The sequence below is a fragment of the Bos indicus x Bos taurus genome, chromosome 4 (assembly GCF_003369695.1).
Source record: "Bos indicus x Bos taurus breed Angus x Brahman F1 hybrid chromosome 4, Bos_hybrid_MaternalHap_v2.0, whole genome shotgun sequence".
In the NCBI taxonomy this organism is placed as follows: domain Eukaryota; kingdom Metazoa; phylum Chordata; class Mammalia; order Artiodactyla; family Bovidae; genus Bos; species Bos indicus x Bos taurus.
The window spans coordinates 14,350,090-14,371,014 of NC_040079.1; the positions used below are offsets into that span (position 1 = coordinate 14,350,090).

General features: G+C 42.5%; 1 protein-coding gene across 1 annotated transcript in view; it reads right to left on the bottom strand.

Annotated features, from left to right (window-relative positions):
• Positions 1 to 20,925, bottom strand: part of MGAM2 (maltase-glucoamylase 2 (putative)) — a 91,174-nt gene that overhangs the window by 35,961 nt on the left and 34,288 nt on the right. The window contains exons 15-25 of the mRNA XM_027538804.1: positions 19,564 to 19,735; positions 18,673 to 18,789; positions 14,419 to 14,576; positions 14,189 to 14,273; positions 13,252 to 13,308; positions 12,687 to 12,811; positions 11,768 to 11,856; positions 10,171 to 10,220; positions 5,115 to 5,282; positions 3,495 to 3,650; positions 1,922 to 2,203 (exon numbers count right to left, since the gene is read on the bottom strand). Coding sequence (XP_027394605.1) covers positions 1,922 to 2,203; positions 3,495 to 3,650; positions 5,115 to 5,282; positions 10,171 to 10,220; positions 11,768 to 11,856; positions 12,687 to 12,811; positions 13,252 to 13,308; positions 14,189 to 14,273; positions 14,419 to 14,576; positions 18,673 to 18,789; positions 19,564 to 19,735 — 1,459 coding nt within the window. The remainder of the gene's footprint in view (positions 1 to 1,921; positions 2,204 to 3,494; positions 3,651 to 5,114; positions 5,283 to 10,170; positions 10,221 to 11,767; positions 11,857 to 12,686; positions 12,812 to 13,251; positions 13,309 to 14,188; positions 14,274 to 14,418; positions 14,577 to 18,672; positions 18,790 to 19,563; positions 19,736 to 20,925) is intronic.

Consider the following 20,925-nt stretch of genomic DNA (forward strand, 5'->3'; position numbering starts at 1 on the left):
CAGACAAGTCTCTTTTCTTGATAGGTAAGAAGTGGATTTATTTAGAGAGAAACACACTTTACAGACAGAGTGTGGGCCACCTCAGAAGGCAAGAACCACCTCAAAATATGGCATGGTTAGTTTTTATGGGCTGGGTAATTTCATAGGTTAATGAGTGGGAGGATTATTCCAACTATTTCAGGGAATGGGCAGGGATTTCCATGAATTGAGCCACCGCCCACTTTTCAGCCCTTTATAGTCAGCCTCAGAATTGTCATGGTGCCTGTGGGTGTCATTTAGCTTGCTGATGTGTTACAAGGATCCTATATTGAGGCTCAAAGTCTAGTGGAAATTGCCTTGTCTGCCATTTTGGACCCATTTGGATCTAATCAGTTTATGTCCTGTCCGCAGGTTTTGTTATTGTTTTATGCCCTGTCCTCTTCCCTCCTGTTTCAGACAAGTTTTCTCTAAAGCTTTGCTTCTCAATATTGTGTTTGTCAAGCCAAAAGCAGCTTTCACAATGTTTCACAATGTTAAACGGGATCACCAGGGAACTTGTTAAGACCACAGAATCTCAGCCTCACCCCAGACTTTCTGAATCTGGCTCTTCATTTTTGTAAGATCTCTGAGGTGACTCATCAAACACTAAAGTGTGAAAAGCAACATCTAGAGCTGACCTGTCCAAGGCGGTACCCACCACATGTGGCCTTGAAGCACTTGAATGTGCTGTCTGAATTGAGACTCACTATGAGTACAAAACACACAGCAAATTTTGAAGACGTAGTATGGTTAAAATGTATTTGGAGTACATGGTGATGTGATAATATTTTAGTATATTGGTTAAATAAAATGTCACTAAAATAAATTTCATTAATTTTTTTCCAAATATATTTTTAAAACTATAGTTATTAGAAAACATGTGGGGACTTCCCTGGTGGTCCAGTGGTTAAGAATCTGCCTTGCACTGCAGGGGATGTGGGTTCCTTCCTTGGTCATGGAACCAAGCCCCTGTACCACAACTAGAGCGTCCGTGTACTACAACAAAAGACCCCACATGTGGCAATGAAGAACCGTGGTTCAGACTGCATTTCTATTAGAGCAGAGAGAAGGTTCTTGAGAGTCTCTTGGACTGCAAGGAGGTCAAACCAGTCAATCCTAAAGGAGATCAACCCTGAATATTCATTGGAAGGACTGATGTTAAAGCTGAAGCTCCAATACTTTTGCCACCTGAGTCGAAGAACTGACTCATTGGAAAAGAGCCTGATGCTGGGAAAGATTGAAGGCAGGAGAAGGGGATCACAGAGGATGACATGGCTGGATGGCATCACCAGCTAATGGACATGAGTTTGAGCAAGCTCCAGGAGTTGGTGATGGACAGGGAAGCCTGGCATGCTGCAGTCCATGGGGTCACAAAGAGTTAGACATGACTGAGCAACTGAACTGAGCTGAGTAGGTCTCCAAGAGTGACCTCTTAACTTACAGCATCAGCACCACCTGGAAACTTGCTAGCAGTGCAGATCCTCAGGTTGGAAACTCTGGGGGGTCAGGCCAGCCATCTTTTAACAAGATCTGCAGGTGATTCTGATATAGGTACAGGTGCTAAAGCTTAAGAACCACAGCTAGAGAAATAACTCTGATGTCAGAAGAGGGTTGTTGCCACTTATGTGACTTACCACACAGCAGACACACTTTTCTCAGGGCTAAAGAAGGACTCTTTAAGGATGTTCATGACTTAGAGTACTCACTGTTATAAGAAATTACCACCCCCAGTGATCTAAGGTTACATCCCACCCCAACTCTCTCCTAACTTTCTGATCTTCACCTCTTGGGGCCTCAGCAGCCCCACTTGTAGAATGAGGGATTTGGATTAAAGATGTTTCAATGTCTTCCAACTGCATGGAGCTGTCAGCTAAGAATTCCAACCATGGAGACATAGGATTACCTTGAACTGCAGCATGTTCTCTGTGTGGTAGGTCACGCTCAGGCGGAGAAAGCCGATGGTTGCAGAGAGAGTGTCAGAGGCAGAGGCGGCCTTCGCTGCGGCTGCAGGTGGGGATAGCTTGTCCCGTGATGATGGTGCTGGCACCGTAGCTTGTCCAGCTTCTGAGGCTGTCAGGTGGGTGAGGTCTACAGTGATGCCCGTAGGCAGGTACTGAATGTTGCTGGCAGCATAATTAGGGATGGTGTCATAGAAACAGGTGGGCACCCCAGGAACAGTCGTGGGCTGGAACAAGAGGAGGACTTCAAGGTCAGCCTCTGAACCACGCTTTGAGACTCTAATTACAAAAGAAGGTGGTTAAACCAGACTCAGTCTCTTACCCTATGTCCATTGCTATGAGTTGAACTATATTCCCCAAAGACATGGTAAGGCCTAACCCCTGGTACCTGTGAACAAGGTACCTGGTGCCTTGTTTGGAACTAGGATCTTTGCAGGTGATCAAGTTCAATGAGGTCATTGGGACGGAGCTAGCCAATATGACTAGTGTCCTTAGTAAAAGGGGAAAGTGAACACAGACATGCACCTGGGGAGAACATCATGTGAAGATGAAGAGGTCAGGGTGATGTTTGTACAAACCAAAGAACACTGCAGATTGCCAGCAAACCACCAGAGCCCAGGAAAGGGACACAAAACAGATTTTCCCTCTTGGCCCCTAGAAAGCACCAACTCTGTAGACAGTTTGATATCAGACTTCCAGCTCCCAGATGCTGAGATAATAAATATCTGTTGTTCTAAGTCACCCAGTTTGTTGTACTTGGCTATGGCAGCCCTAGCAAATGAATATATCCATTTAAACATACACAGGGCCTTCCTTGGTAGTCCAGTGGCTAAGACTCCAAGCGCCCAATACAGGGGGCCTGGGTTTGATCCCTGATCAGAGAAACTGATCCCACATGCCACAGCTAAAAGTCCCACATGCCACGACTAAGACCCAGCACAACCAAATAAACAAATAAAAATAGAGAAAATAAACACACACACACACACACACAGGCCTCATCTAATGGTGAAGGGCTGGCATGAGACCTATCTGGAAACTGAGTCCTAAGGCAGGGCTCTGTTCCCCATGTCCTTACTGTCCCTTATTGTGATCTCGAGGAAATCAATGATTTTCTCTGGCCTTCATTCTCTCTATTTCTCAAAGGGAGAGAAACAGCATTACCTTACCTTTCTGCTTGGACTCTCCAATAGATGGGGGGGCGAAATCACTTAAAATACTCAGTGCATTCCCACTGCATTACAGCCATGTTCAGAACAAAGTGGGATTTGAAATGCTGTGATTATAGGAAAGAGTCAGTGAGTTGATCCTTATTCAGATCTCTGAATGAAACACTGATCGCCTATCACATGTAACCGATAAAAACACCTCATCAGCTGCCATAGCATCATTTGCTTCCTGAAGATGATTACAGTTTAATCTATCAACATTTGGAAAATGTTTCCTGGGTGCCCAATTACCTGCGGGACACTTTTTACAGCTTCCTGCTCACTGAGGCAGTCTGCTCCTGGTCCTTACCTCCCAAAGGCACCCCCGCTCCCTGCAACTCTCCTCGGAGACAGCGGGCTGCTCAGGAAAGCAGTTGAACTTCTGCAGGTCACTGACTGGAAGATCCCACTGAATGGAGAATGCTTGTCCCAGTACCAGTCCCTCAAGGTCAGTGATGTTCACCACCTGAGGAAAGAGAAAGGGCCATGATGACACACGAGAGGAGGTGCAGCTGCCTGGATAATGTCATTCTCTGATGGTCATGTAGTTAGGACAGGGGAAACCAGCCCTTTGACCAACACCACTTTGATGTGGAAAATTCGTAATCCTCTTTTTTCTCCTCTGGGTCTTTCGACCTCTCTGTCAGGAAAATGAATCTGACTTCCTCCAGACCTTTCTGATCTCATGGAGCCAATGTGGGATATTGAATTGAAAGAGCTTCAGTCATGTTAAGGAACACATATCACAGGCAGGGCGGGCATTTCAGATTCATTGCCCCCTGAGTATGGTGCTCAGACATTTTACTAACAATGGCAGTAATAACCAGAGCTAAACTTTACTGAGTCTGTCAAGCACTATGATAACCACTTCATATGCATTATCTCTATGAGTCCTGTAAAACAATCCTATGCTATGAATAATAATATATTTGACTATATATATTATAGTCAGTACTATATATATAATATAAATAATATATACTATTATAATATACAAATAATAATATATTATATATACTATTATATATATTTAATATAATACAACTATCTCAGTTTTACAAATCAGAACACTGAAGTTCAGAGAGGTTTACTGTTTTCCTCAAGATCTCACAGCTAGGGCTCAGCAGAGCTAGGATTAGAACCCTGTTCTGCCTAATCCTAAAAAGCAAGCTGTTGTCCCTTTCTATATGTGTTGTCAAAGTGCAAGGGGGCAGGGAGTTCCCTGGTGGTCCAGTGGTTAGATTCTACACTCCCAATGCAGGGGGCAAGGGTTTGATCCCCCATCAAGGAACTAAGATCATGCATGCTACACTGTGCGGCCAAAAGAAGTTTTAAAAAATAAAATTAAAAAAGGTCTGCCATAAGGAACAGTGAATTTCCCAGTGCTTGAAATATTAGCTAATGATTGGGACTTTTCTTTTTCAAAGATTATCGTGTAAGGGAAGCATTCCATAAGAACAAAAGCATAAGAACAAAAAGAATAAAAACTCCTTGTGTTTAAGTTATCATTTTCTGAAATGGTATAAAAATAGTTTAGAATAGGAAGGAAAAATAGCAACTGTCTCAAAGAAAGTCCTTAATGTGAATGAGAACACAGATGTCCATATTCTCCAGAACGAGGCCAATGCATTGAATCATATTTTCTCTATCACATCTGACATTAGCACAACTACTTTTAAATAGCCCAGAGAAGAACTGCCTTCTTCAAGGGTATCAACTCCTACCACCTGCCTCAGAATCCCAATGCAAGCAAAACTCCAGGGTCCATATCGAGCATGCACAGATTTCTCCTTCTACATTCTCCCCATGGTTCCCCAGCAAGCCAGTTGTCTCTGTGCCCACCCAAAGTCAACAGAGCAAGAATGAGCTGGCTATCAGAAGCTCAGGCGAGGGCTGTTGACGGGCACCGCAACAAGGAACAATATCCCACCTTTGTTGATTCTGTGTAGACAACATTTGAAATGGAGGTGGTCACATCATTTAGGGAGACAGTAAAATTAGTAGGTTCCTTGTCCATTCCCAAGATCATGATATCTGTAAATGTGAGTTTGTCAGGGTCTGTATAATTAGCATGTATAATCGTTGCCTGTAGACGGTTCTGTGGGGAAAAGAAGTCAGTTTAGAGAGCAGGTATATCTCATTCTGATTGTGTCCAAATACCGTTCCATATCTTTCTGAGATCCCAAGAGATCCCTTACCTCTGAGGTTCTAAATGGTGCCAGGTGGTCATCCCCAGGGAATTTTTCAAGTAAGACTCGTAACAGTCTTTAAGTAATCTTTTAGTAATATTATGTATTTGTTTTAGTTTACTGGTTCTTTATTGATTCTATTGCTCAGAAAATATGTTGCTGACACCATGGAATTCTCAAACAGACAAGATGACACACGTACAAAAGGAGACCCATAGTCACGCAAAGATATACACATTCATACACATACAAAATAATGCCCAAATAATTATTTTTTCTTTTAATGATAATGATGATAGCTAAAATTTATGAATGTTCACTGTGTGCCAGACCTTGTGCTAAGCATTTTACAGGTATCATCTCATTTAATTCTCACAGCAAACTATGAGGGTGAGGCTCGAATGATCCCCGCTCTTCAGATGAGGAGCCTAAAGCCAGGATCATGTGGAAAACCTATCCAGGGAACCACAGTTCAAAAGTGACAAAGTTGAGCTATGACAAAGAAGGTAGAACCGATGACTGAAGAAAAAAAGGGACACTTTGATGTTTAAAAAAATTAAGCATCCCACAGATTCATGTCCAAATGATTTTTAACAAAAGCAATGTAATGGAGAAAGGACAGGCTTTTCAACAGATGATGCTGGTGCAATTGGACATCCATGGGCAAAACGTGAAATTCAACCTAAACCTCATGTCTCATATAAAAATTACCTCAAAATTTGCAATTCCTGGGGGTCTAGTGGTTAGGACTTGGCACTTTCACTGTCATGGCCTGGATTCAGTCCCTGATCAGGGAACTAAAGTCCTGCAAGACCTGCAGTGTGGCCCAAAGTTTTCTTTTAAATTTAATCTAAAAAATTACCTCAAAATAGGTAATAAACTTAAATATAAAGGGCAGAACTACAAAAATTTTAGGAAAAAATGGAAGTATTGAAGAACTATAAAGAGTTCTTATACTAGACACCAAAAACACGATCTACAAATGGAAAAAATGATAAATTAGGACCTTTGAAAATTAAAAATTTTTCCTCTGAGAAAGACTGTTAAGAAGATGAAAAGAGCAGCCTACAGACTGAAAGAAAAAAAAATTTTGCAAACCATGTAGCCAAGAAGGGAACTCTCAAAGCTGAATAGAAAAATAAGTTAAACAAGCCAATTAGAAAATAGGCAAAAGAAAAAAAATAAAAAAATTAAAAAAAAGAAAATAGGCAAAAGAACTGAAACATTTTATCTTAGAGAGTATACAGCTGGCTAATGAAAAGATACAGGAAAAGATGGTCAACATCATTAAATGCCAGAGAAAAACAAATCGAAACCACAATGAGCTATCACTGCTGCTGCTGCTAAGTTGCTTCAGTCGTGTCGGACTCTGTGCGATCCCATAGATGGCAGCCCACCAGGCTCACCCGTCCCTGGGATTCTCCAGGCAAGAACATTGGAGTGGGTTGCCATTTCCTTCTCCAATGCCTGAAAGTGAAAAGTGAAAGTGAAGTTGCTCAGTTGTGTCCAACTCTTAGCGACCCCATGGACTGCAGCCTACCAGGCTCCTCCGTCCATGGGATTTTCCAGGCAAGAGTGCTGGAGTGGGGCGCCAGTGCCTTCTCCAGAGCTATCACTACACATTTATCAAAATAGCTAATTTTTTTTTTTTTTTTATGTGACAACATCAAATGCTGGTTACAATGCAGAGAAACTGGGTGACATACATCGGTGGTGGAAATGTAAAATAGTATAGCCATTCTGAAAAAGAATTTGGCAGTTTATTATAAAACTAAACATATACTTACATAATACCCAGCAACTGCACTCTGAAAACTTGTGTTCACATAAAAATCTGTTCCTAGCAGCTTTATCTGTAATAACCCATGACTGGAAATACTCCCAGATGCCCTTACTTAAGGGCATATTTAAACATATCTTAGAATGCTGCTCAGCAATAAAAACAAACTGACCTTTGACATGGAAAAGCTTGGATGAATTCTGAGGAAATTATGTTGAATTTAAAAAGCCACAATAACCCGGTGTACGAGACAGCAAAAGAGACACTGATGTATAGAACAGTCTTATGGACTCTGTGGGAGAGGGAGAGGGTGGGAAGATTTGGGAGAATGGCATTGAAACATGTAAAATATCATGTAAGAAACGAGTTGCCACTCCAGGTTCGATGCACAATACTGGATGCTTGGGGCTAGTGCACTGGGACGACCCAGAGGGATGGTATGGGGAGGGAGGAGGGAGGAGGGTTCAGGATGGGGAACACGTGTATACCTGTGGCGGATTCATTTTGATATTTGGCAAAACTAATACAATTATGTAAAATTTAAAAATAAAATAAAATTAGAAAAAAAATAAATAAAAGCAATGGCAAAAAAAAAAAAAACAACTCAACATTCAAAAAACTAAAAAAAAAAAAAAAAGCCAGTCCCCAAGGCTGCATGCTGTATGATTACATTTACATAATATTTTTGAAAGGACAAAATTATAGAAATAGAGAGCAAATTAGTGGTTTCCAAGAACTAAGGATGAGGTTGAGGCTTGGAGCAAGTGGAGTCAAGGAGATTGGACAACAGGAGGGATCCTCCTGGCCATGGAAATATTCTGCATCTTGATAGTGAGAGGGTAACATGCATGAAGGCTAGGGGTCTCCAAAGGGAGGAAATAGGCTGCAAGTGTCAGATGTTTTTTTGTCTCTCTATATATACAAAATTAAAAGGAGGTGTCTCTTAAAATTCTGTGTTGCCATGACAACACCTGGTTCCACCTGAAGTTGACTTTTCTCAAACCTTGAGGTAACCAATGAGGTTTTTCTTATGGAAATGTTTTTCTTAAGCTATGTTAATGAACTATGTATGTACCCTAGACTCTGTCTTTCTTCAAGTTGGTTCTGCCTAAGACTCAGAACCGACTTGACAAACCAGTGTGTTTTACTCATGCAAATGTTGTCTTAAGTTATGTTAATGAGACTATGTATTTGCTTGAAAACCTGACTTTCTTCAAGATTCATGTCAATCATTTTATGGCCTGGGATGACTCACCTGTGCCAATGTTTTATCTCAAAATACATGTTGTGGGTGAGGGGCCTGGTGCCACTCTCTTGAGTTTTGAGACATTTCCTTTCTCTAATTAGCAGACTGCTAGTAGCTGGCACCCCACTCCAGTACTCTTGCCTGGAAAATCCCATGGACGGAGGAGCCTGGTGGGCTCAGTCCATGGGGTCGCTAAGAGTTGGACACAACTCAGCGACTTCCCTTTCACTTTTCATTTTCATGCATTGGAGAAGGAAATGGCAACCCACTCCAGTGTTCTTGCCTGGAGAATCCCAGGGATGGGGGAGCCTGGTGGGCTGCCGTCTATGGGGTCGCACAGAGTCGGACACGACTGAAGCGACTTAGCAGCAGCAGCAGTAGCTATATAACTCCCTGCTAAAGACTATCAGGGGCGAACTCTTTCTGCCCCCTTCTGATATCTATGTCAGAAGCTTTCTCTATCTCTTTCATACTTTTATAAAACTTTAATACACAAAAGCTCTAAGTGATCAAGCCTCGAATTGGCCCCAGATTGAATTCCTTTCCTCTGGAGGCCAAGAATCCCAGCATCTTTCACAGCTCAGCAACAATCTTGCAATAGTATAGACGTCAATATTCTTGTTGTAAAATTGTACTATAGTCTTATAAGATGTTCCAATTAGGGGAAACTTGGTAAAGAGTACAAGGGAACTCTGTATTATTTCTTATAAAATGGGGCTCTATAATTATGTCAACATAAAAAGTATCATTTAAAAAGCAATATGGGATTTCCCAGACTTCCCTGGTGGCTCAGATGGTAAAGAATCCATCTGCAATGCAGGAGACCTGGGTTCGATCCCTGAGTTGGGAAGATCCCCTGGTGGAGGGCATGGCAACCCACTCCAGTATTCTCACCTGGAGAATCTCCATGGAGAGAGGAGTCTGGTGGGCTAGAGTCCATGGGGTCACAAAGAGTCAGACAGGACTGAGTAACTCAGCACGTGGGACTTCCCTGGTGGTCCAGTTATTAAGAATCTGTTTTGCAATGCAAGGGATGAGGGCTTGATTCCTGGTCAGGGAACTAAGATCCCACATGCCATGGAGCAACTAAGCCCATGCGTGGCAACTAGGGCCAAATGCAGCCAAATAAATAAACATTTAAAAAATAAAAGGCAATATGAATTTAAAAGAAAGAAGAAATAAGGGTGCGAGAATCCCACACAAGAAAGTTCTGCCCATGCACAAACAAACATCTAAGAAAACCAATTCAGGGTTCTCCCATCCCCTTCCAGCCTTACTGCCATTCTTCCTCTTGGTCCCCTTGGGAAGCAGACACCAGGCAAGTAATGAACTGCATCTCCCAATCTCTCAAAACCACCACTTAATACCTGTGCCCAAGGCCAAGCTTTAGGGGCTAGAAAGGAAGTTCCTTGATGGAACAACTTCAAAAAGGCTCTACATACCTCATCACCCCCCATCCACACCCCCACCCACTTGTACTCTCTCAAATAAGGACACATCTTGGAAGCCCAGACTCATCATATAAAACTCAAAAACAGTGATTTTTTTTTTTTCCCAGAAAAACAGACAATTTCTTCACCAAACTCATGCTGATTTTCTATTGGTTAATGTTTCTAACACAGATTAAAATTTTTCATTTTAATGCTAATCCTTTCTGGGCTGTGGCAATGAGGCACTGCCCACAAAAGCAAGCAACTCAGAAAACCCAAAACTCAAAAAAGCAGTCACAAAAAAGAGCATGCACTGTGGGTTCCCCCAAAACAGTACTTACAGAGGTGATGGAAAAGTTATACAGAATATAATTATTTCCAGTTACAGCATCTGAAAGAGAAAGATGGAGGAGGGACAGTTACTACAGGAAGCAGAACAGTTGGGTATCCTCTTCTCTCCACTGGGAACACCTCTGCCAACTAGCTCTGCTCACCCAAGTTCTACCTGGTTTTTTGCAGACTCCACAGAGGTCTCCTGGACCACTCCAACCGCCAGTAACTACTCCCTCCTCTGAACTCCATGGCATAGGTGGAACCATTTTGTCAGGTTTAAAGCATTTGGGGGGCTTCTCTGGTGGTTCAGTGGTAAAGAATCTGCTTGCCAGTGCAGGAGATCCGGGTTCAATCCTTGGTCCCAGAAGACCCCACATGCCATGGGGCAACTAAGCCCATGCACCACAACTGCTAAGCCTGTGCTCTAGAGCCTGGGAGCCACAACTACTGAAGCCCACGTGCCCTAGAGCCTGTGCTCCCCCGCCATGAGAAGCCCATGCACCGCAACTAGAGAGTAACCCTCGTTTGTCACAAGAGAAAAAGCCCACACAGCAATGATGACCCAGCACAGCCAAAAATAAACAGTACAATAAATAAACAAATAATTAAAAAAAAAAAAACATTTGACTTGTATCTGTAGTTATCTACATGCCCTCCCTCTCTCTGGACCAGGACTTCCTCAAGGGCAATGGCTATGTCTTGTGTGCTAAGTCATTTCAGTCGTGTCTGACTCTGTGACCCCATGGATTGTAGCCCACCAGGTGCCTCTGTCCATGGGGATACTCTGGGTAAGAATATTAGAATGGGTTGCCATGCCCTCCTCCAGGGGATCTTCTCGACCCAGGGATTGCACCTGCATCACGTATATCTCCTGGATTTGCAGGTGGGATCTTTACCCACTGAGTCACCTGGAAGTTTAGGCCCTGCACATAGCACAATAAAAAATAGCCAAGAACTATTAATAAATGCTAATTCTATGTAGGGCAGATTTTTATATAACGAGACCCAAAGCTTATGTGAGGTACTTATGTGTGAAAAAACACCACACAAATTAGATACTTGCCTCTCAATAGCAACCAAGGCAATATTTTACAATCTATTAATAAATTGTAGCTTCCTAGGTGGTGCTAGTGGTAAAAAATCTGCCTGCCAGTGCAGGAGACACCAGAGCCGCAGGTTTGATCCCTGGGTCAGGAAGATCCCCTGGAGTAGGAAATGGCAACCTGTGCCAGTATTCTTGCCTGGGAAATTCTATGGACAAGGGAGCCTGGCAGGCTATAGGCCATGGGGTCACAAAGAGTCAGATGCAACTGAGCACATATACACATTAACGTAATGTATTATTCTGACATTAATAATGACATCCAGAGAAAGGAAGAAACTAAATCCAATCATATCTTTCGCTTTGGTAGAGTCAATGACACACAAGTTGCTCATTTGAAGTCTATTTTAATGTATGTGCTTGGCTAGTGGAACTTTAAGAATGCATTGATTCTAAGCTACAGAAATGAGCATCAGTGGTAACAAAGCTCGTGCCATACTGGACAGTCTGCTGAGATGAACTGCCAAGGAGAAGCGCAGTGATGGTACCATAAGGAAGTCTACCTTTAGAGACACCATCATCCCAGTACAGCTCTCCCTTTGCTTCTCGCTTAGAGTCCAAGGCAATGATGAGTCCCAGAGAGTTCTTCCGGCTGTAAAGGAGCAATTCTCAGTTTCAGAGAATGAAGAAAAGATAGAATGGTCTTAAGCCAGCCCCCTTCGTGCCCCAGGGACAGACCATTTTGGAGTCAATCTCAGATATTAAGTAGATACTGATGCTGTCTGAAAACACAGAAAGCAGGGTGTGGGTAGACAGCAGAGGCGAGTAGTGAATGAGCTTAAGAAGAACATTAGATGGAGGCAGTTCCTGCTGAGAACCGCACTTGTGATAATACTAACAATTAGTACTTACTGGATGCTCTCCACATGGCAGGCAATCTTCTAAGCATCCTATATGCCTTAAACCATATCTATTATTTCATCTGAGCCTCTTAATAACTCTAAGAAGTTGAAGTACCATCATCTCCAGTTTACTAATGATGAGCAGAGATGCACAAAGTAAGTTGCCCGTGGTAACGCTTCTTGTATGTAGCAGAGCTGAGGCTCGAACCCAAATTTTCTGGCTCTTGACCTTAAACCTATGTTGACTTTCATATGGTATCTCTTACCTTCCATTAACCTGCATTGTCTCATGCCTAAGGAAATCTACTTGAGGATACTTTCTGACCTGGGGAATCCTCATGAGTGATTATTTTGACCATCCTTACAATTTGATGCAATTTACAAGTGAAAGACAATGGGAACGTAAAGGAACTGAGGCTACAGCTATCCCCTGCTAAATGAAGATGCCAATTTTGGGCTGACCTTGAGAGGAAGTGAGAAAGATGAGTTACTGAAGCTATTTTCCCTTAGTTGATACACTTTCAGTTCCAATTTTTCTTTCCTGTAACACTCTGCACCCTCAGAAGAGTGAGGAGCTTACCTGGTCTCTGTGGTCGTGTTTGGCTGCTGGATGGGAAAGATGTAGCCCCCTCGGAGGTGAAGTCCTATCCTATCACCTGGCAGCAGCATCTCCACAAATTGTTTCCTCCATTCTATGGCTACTTGCTAGCCAATAAAAGGGGAAAAGACCAGAAAATACGTTGTTTGGGCTACAAGTGACATTGGAATTATCTAGTTCTGTTGCTTCATTTTAAGCCCCGCCACCACACCTCACAAAGTGAAGTGACTTCCCCAAAGCACATAGGAAATAGCAGAGCCAAGACTCCAGCCTATCCTATTTCCTTATACTACACTATGCTGTGTGTGATTTCCCACTCGGGTTTTAATTCTATAGATCATCACAACCTAAGGCCCACTACTAGTCCACATAGCTGCAGAATAGCCAGTCAAATCGACTGAAAATTTCCATAAACCTACTCTAGTTATTCAAATTATTTCATTGTACCCCAGGAAAGGCCTTCTTCCCAGGAACATACCTATAAGCAACAAAATGTAAAACTTTGTTTTATTAGCCTACCCCAAGCACCCAGGACTCACTCACTCACCGTTTCATAGTCGTACCAGATGGCGTCGGGTATGTATGCTCTTGCATAGTTCAAACCCTGGGGAAACATAACGGTGAGCAACACTGGCACAACCCTTTACAGTTTACACAACACCCTCACCCATGGTGGCACGTCCTCATCGCAACACTCCTGAGAGAAAGCTGCCTCAGAAAAACTTGGCAGATTAACCAAAACAGAGCTGTTCCTAGAAGTGAAGATTGTTTTGCTTGGAGACTGCTGAGAAAAGCAGAGAAAGTGTATTCCCTGAGTCCCGTGTGTAATCTGATAGGAGGAGAAGGAAGCAGCTAGGCCCTCCGAAGAGCTTTGCAGGAGGACTACTTGTGAGCCAGCAGGACCTACCATGAGATGCTGGGGCTAAAATGTCAGCTCCAAGGGCCTTTGACTTGAGTCCATGAGCCATCTCTCATATTTATAAACAGATCAGCATAATCCTGACCCCTCTCCTATTTTTCCCTACTCACCCCTGCCCTTGATTCTACTTGGTCCTTCCTACAGGGACTCTAGAATAACACTGTCCCCGTACCCAGCACCCCTCTCTCCCTCCACACTCCTCTCCCCACCTCTTCTCTTCCCCCACCCTGACTTTAAGAAACACACCCCCTGTGGTGAACAGGAAGCACAGACAGATGATCGGCCTGAACTCTCAGATATTCAAAGCCCCCATCAGTACCAAGGCCACATGCTTAAGGAAACAAGCTTTAAGGTAATTTTGCAAAATGGAGATTGTTTGGCTTGGCAAATTGAGGGTGAGATCAATAATTACTATTTTTCTAATTTCCAAATTTTCGTGCTCTCTCCCTCCTATTTGTAGTCGGATTTATCTTTAAACACAGACACTCGGGCCCCAGCTTATTCAGCTGTAAATCCACGAGAACAAGTGGGAGAGTCCACCCCATTGTTCAGATTATAAACACACTTCATATAAAACAGGCGTGATGAGGAGTCCAGGCCCCCAGAGGAACTGCTCGTGCACCTCCCAGGTGGCTGGGTCCTGGTAGAACCTGGAAAACAGAGAAGGCAGGTAAAGCCTGAATACAAAGCAGCCGCACATGGTGGGGCAGCAGGGTCCTAGCTGACCTTGCTGCTGCTAGCAAGGCCAGTGACGCTATGATCCCAAGGGGAGTCTTTGCAGGTCAGGGGGCTTACTCGTGGACGAGGGGCCTTGCTACGGTCTCCCCCAGGGTATGAGCTCGGTAGAAAAGGGTGTAGAGATAGGGCAGCAGGGTGTAGCGGATGTTCAGATAGTATCTGGAGGATTCCAGCAGCATAGCGTTGTTTTCACTGAAGGCAGCAGGATCCTGGTCCTAGAAGGAAATGTAAGCAATTACTAAATATTTCCATCAAATCTCTGAAGCGCTCTTGGGATAAGAAGCTTTCTCAAGTGAAAGCAGTCATGTTTCCCCATTCAGAGGATGTCAAAGCATTTCTCGAACTGTAAGGATCTTGGTTCTCCTTCTTCATTTTATAGATGGAAAAATAGAATCAACGATTACATGACTTCCCCAATGTCAAATTGTAAGCGAGTGGCAGAGTTTAAATTTGATAGATCTGCCAATCTATGACGCATCTGCAGCCTCAGGGTAATCGAGAGGTCCTCAAAGTGGCCATGGAGATAAAGGGGCTAAAGTGGGCCCTGCTCCCCTAGAGCTGTTGCTGTAATGTATGTTATTTATTAAGGTTTCTGATAATACTTCATTTGGCATATAATGCAATAAAGTTGTGAAAAGTGAAAGTGTAGTTGCTCAGTCATGACTGACTCTTTGTGACCCCATGGACTATAGCCTGCCAGGCTGATCAGTCCATGGAGTTTTCCAGGCAAGAATACTGGAGTGGATTGCCATTCTCTTTTCCAGAAGATCTTCCCAACCCAGGGATTGAACCCAAGTCCCCCACACTGCAGGTAGATTCTTTCCCATCTGAGCCACTCCTACTAAAATACTATTTGAAACCAATGGCCTTAAGCCACACTGCCTACCACCATGATGTGCAATCCTTCTCTCCCCTTCCTTACAGTTTTAGAAATTTGCAATTTTAAACTTTATGCCTGGTTTTGTCTGTAATGTTTTCACCATCAAAATATGTTTTATTTTCTCTATTCCAAAGACAGTGACCTCTGTTTGTTCTTCAATATACAATGTGTTAAAAAAAAATCATGAGTACAGCTTTTACTAGATATTGTTGTCTTTTAGTCACTAAGTCATGTCCAACTCTTCATGATCCCATGGACTGAAGCCTGCCAGGCTCCTGTCCATGGGATTTCTCAGGCAAGAGCAATGGAGTAGGTTGCCATTTCCTTCTCCAGGGATCTTCCAGACCCAGGGATCGAACCCATGTCTCCTGCTGAGCAGGCGAGCTCATTGAGCCACCTGGGAAGCCCCTAGTAGATTTTATCCAAGAACAGACCAAAAAAAAAAACCAAAAACAAAAAACCCTTTAGATGAAAAATCTAATTTGCTTCCCAGAAACAGAAATTTTCCATTAATGATGAGTAGTCGTTATGTTCATTCTCACTATAACTAGAAAGATGTGAAAGATACGCGTGCCGTATTTAGATCAGTCATCTTGTATTCTATTTCTGGAAAAACTTTAGAGAAAATTGTTTAAATTTTTTCTTTTGTCCCTAAGATGCCCGTTTCACTCCTTCCGCATAGAACTATTCCGTGAGACCTCTGTGTGGTTGCTCCAGTGTGTGACTCATGAAAATCCTAAGGCCAAACACCAAAGAAAACAACACTCCATAGCCTCTATCAGTTTGGTCTCCAACAGAGAAAGTCCAGAGCTGCACCATCCACTATGGTGGCTACATGGTACATGGGGCTACTCCACACTTGCGATGTGGTTAGTAAGACTGAGGAATAGAACTTTTCATTTTATTTTATTTTAACCCATTTAAATATAAACCTAAAAATGGAATCAACATAAAATATTTTTTCCATTAAACATTATTATTTTGGTAGGATTACGCTTAACTCCAACTACTGAAAAGTTAGCATCCTAATTGAATGCACTGTCAAATGTAAAATGCACACTTAAATTTGAAGACTTAGTAGAAAAAAAAGAATATAAAATAGCTCATTAATATTATGTGTCAAATCCAGATTGAAATTATAATGTTAGGGATATATTGAATTATATAAAATATATTAAGAATAATTGACCCTATTTCTTCTCATTTAAAAAAAATTTACACTTAAAGGTAGCTGTATGGCTCTCATTATTATTCTATGGAACAGCACTAGTTGAGAGGAAAGGAAAAAGGCTCTGGAACCCATAAACCTAAGAGCTCTGAGTGCACTTGTCTGTATTAAGTGCTTCCAGGCCATCTCTTCAGAAAGTGAGCCCACCCTACCTGCTCCCAGCCCCTTACTTAGAAGTCCAGAAATAGTCTATCTCTCTATGGATCACCAATAGCTAGGAAAGGCCAGGGATAAAATACTTGGCTGTGAGTCTTTCCCAGGTTAGAGACATGTCATTGGATAAAATAGAGAATGGAAACTAAAGTGACCATCAATACGTTACTCTAATTAGTCTATTAAGAGCTAACCCACTCAAATGAAAACTGCGGATGAGGTCGTTAAAAGAAAGAGCATCCCACAGTACTCATCCTTAGCATCACCAAAGACATCTCCTTAAGGGGCACTTGGAGTAACGTCCATCGACAGAGCAGTGGATAAAGATGTGGTGCATATACACAGTAGAATATTACTCAGCCATGAAACAGAGCAAAATGAAATAATGCCATTTGGAGCAATATGGATGGACCTAGGGATTGTCACAGGGAATGAAGTGCATCAGAAAGAGAAAGACAAATATATGATACTGCTTATATGTAGATTCTAAGCAAATGGTACCAGAGAATGTATTTACAAAATAGAAATAGAGTCACAGATGTAGAAAACAAACTTATGATTATGAGAGGGGAAGGGGTGGGGACAGGGATAAGCTGGGAGATTGGAACTGACATATACACATCACTGTATATAAAATAGACAACTAGTAAGGACCTCCTGTGGAGAAGGCAATGGCATCCCACTCCAGAACTCCTGCCTGGAAAATCCCATGGACGGAGGAGCCTGGTAGCCTGCAGTCCATGGGGTCGCTGAGGGTCAGACTCGACTGAGCGACTTCACTTTCACTTTTCACTTTCATGCATTGGAGAAGGAAAAGGCAACCCACTCCAGTACTCTTGCCTGGAGAATCCCAGGGACGGGGAAGCCTGGTGGGCTGCCGTCTATGGGGTCGCACAGAGTCGACATGACTGAAGTGACTTAGCAGCAGCAGCAGCAGCAAGGACCTCCTGTATAGCACGGGAAACTCTACTCAATACTCTGTAATGACCTATATGGGAAAAGAATCTAGAAAGAGTGGGTATATGAATATGTATAATAGATCCACTTTGCTGGGCACCTGAAACTAATACCACATCGTAAATCAAATGTACTCCACCTTTAAAAAAGACAAAAGTGGAATGTAGGGGGAAAGGAGACACACCACTAGGTGAAATGTCAATTTTACAGTCATTCCGGAAAACAGTCTAGCAACATATAATGGCAATGTATAATAATACATAATAATATTATATTATATAATTTATAATAATATTATATTATAAAATTTAATATACTTTTAAAAAGGGGACTTCAAACCTATAGCTATACTTGCCCATCAAAAATAGGACCTTATATAGAAGAGGCTAAAAGTATGATGAGTCATGAGAAGCAGTGGGGTGGTCTCACGAACCATTCGTAGAAAGACAGAATGTGTAACAAGGTGAAAACAAAGTTCAAGTCCCTGGCCTGTCTCTCCCTAAATCCTTCCTCCCCAGTGTCCCTTATCTTGGAGGAGTTTCCCTTGTATTAACCGAAGAAAAACCCAGTGGACTCTGTCTCAACTTATATAAGGTAGTAACAGAAGCAATGGGGCTTCCCTGGTGGCTCAGCAGTAAAGAATCTGCAGGCCAATGTAGGAGATGTGGGTTTGATCCCTGGGTCTGGAAAATCCTCTGGAGAAGGAAATGGCAACTCACTCCAGTATTCTTGCCTGGGAAATCCCACGGACAGAAGAGCCTGGAGGGCTACAGCCTATGGGGTCGCAAGAGAGTCAGACAAGACTTAGAGACAAAACAGCAACAAACAGCAGAAGCAATAGCAGCGCCATGGACACGTTCACGATGCTTCTCACCTTACTGGTGAGTCTCCAGCAATGGAACCATTTAGTTACATACATTCTATTCCCCACATACCCTCATCCCCACACCCTGTTTTTGAAGCCTATCACCCAAGGTTTATCTATTCTGCCTCTGCATGTAGGGCCACCCTGTAGGATTTTCTTCAATCTCTCTTTGAGTATAAGTAGATCATAAAATTCAAGAAGTCTCCATCATTTCTCTTGGAACCTTACCCTGAATCCAGGCCCGTTGTGATTCCTCGACAGTGGATAAAATGCTCCCAGCTGCATCCACCGTCTGCAAAGCTCCTCTGTGACATTCTCTCTATAACCACAGATGTTGGCACCTACCTGGAGAATTAACACACACACAAGCACATGGTCAGTGAGAGAGGAGAGAGCATTGGCTGGGTACCTATATGATAAGGAAAAATAGCATCTCTTATTTCCATCCTTCCATGCATAAGGAAGTCCCATTTGGCTCCAGCCAAATGGGAGAAAGAAACAAGTATGCATGGCAAATCTACTGACAAGAAGAAACTGTCTTATTAAGGGCTCTTCCTCAACATTCAGCTTTCACTTTCAAGGTTTGGCATTCATAGATGCTCTGCTGATGGGATTTTCTGTGACACTAATATGTGTTACATTTACCATTCTACCTTCAGAAGACAGCTCACAAGGCACATAAAAATTGGTTTTCCCAGGCTTCCCTGGTGGTCTAGTGGTTAAGAATCTGCCTGCCAATGCAGGAGACGTGGGTTTGCTCCCTGGTCCAGGAAGATCCCACATGCCGTGGAGCAATGAAGCCTGTGCACCACAGCTATTGAGCCTGAAAGCCACAAATATCGAAGCCTGCGGGCCTAGAGTCTGTGCTCTGCAATGAGAAACCACTGAGATGAGAAGCCCAAGCACCGCAACTAGAGAGTAGCCTCTACTCATGGCAACTAGAGAAAGCCCATACACAGCAATGAAGAGGCAGCACAGCCAAAAAACAAATTGATTTTTCCCAATACATATCACAGTGAAATACATGCTCCTTGGTTTTCAGACACCCTCAAAGTCTGGTGATGAAAACAATGTCAAAGGACAAATGGTGAAAGCTCCTTGTTTCAGAATGGAACTCACCATGGGGATGCCGAATAGGTTGAACTCCAAGATACCAGGGATGGACCATCGGAGATCGTCCCATCTGGCTGCATTGTCCCCCAACCAATGAGCAGCAAATTTGCCAGATCCCGCAAAAGTAGAACGTGATAAGATGAAGCGTCTCTTATTGCTGAAGATATTCTCCATGGCCCTTAAAAGGAATACAGATAAGTAAACTGGAAGGACTAGGACTCCCCTACCCCCAGGGCAGTAATCGGCTTTCCAATCAAACTCAGAAAAACACCAAAGTGTCAGGAATCAGGAAAGCAAACTAGTTTAGTGTGTTTAAGAGCTTCTTTCTCTCTTCTGGATAAAGTTTCAGATCTCACATGACATTACAAACCTCTACAGATCAGCCCCCCACCAAGGAATCTCTCTAAGCTCCTATCCTCTTGATTATGTTTTCTCTATCTTGTTGGAACTCGTTGTGCTCTGCCTTTTGGGTCAAAACTACCCTGCAGCCATGTTTGGGGTTCTTGGCCCTATCTCCTCCCTCTAGACAAGGTTTCTTCAGTGTTCCTTGGCCCCATGCCTTGCTGCCCATCAGTAATCCTATTCAGGACAACACCAGCTCAGGCTGGAACCCTGTACCCACTGCTGGCCCAAGAAGAGAGTGTGTACACCAGCTGGGCTCCAAGCACCTGGTTCCTCTGAAGCTTCACAACTTATCATTAGCAATGTCCAGTACAAGAAATTTGTAATCTATACAAAATAATAATTGAAACAAAATAATAATTGAAACAAAATAATAATTGAAACAAATGAACTGACAAGTGAAATGATATATGGCACTCTTTATAATGTTAAAAACAACTAAAATATAAAGTATTTTCCTTGTATTACACATAAACTATTACATATCAAATAAAGCTATACAGAAAAGAGAGCAAAGGAATTAAAAACAGAATTCAGAAAGATAATTGCATATAGTTAATATTATTAACTATATATTATCCCACCCTAAATCCTGAAGCTATTATCTTTGAATTCTGTTTTTAATTCCTTTGCTGTCTTTTCTATATAGTTTCATTTGATATGTAATATTTTATTACATGTTTTATATGTAATACAAGGAAAATATTTATATATTTTTTTAGATGTAGGCTATTTTCTTAGCTTCTATTCTGCATACTTTCTTACGTAGGTGCTTTACTAAAAGGCCGCTGCCATCTTTCTTCTTTCACACTAAATAGTTCATACCTTCCTTTAGACTCCAAAAATGAACAATAATACAACTGTAAGACAGTAACACTTGATAGAAACACAATTGCTGCTAGCTCTTTGCAGGCCAGTTCTTTTATCTTTCCTTTCAACACATGGTCCGAGAAAAAGTTATCACCA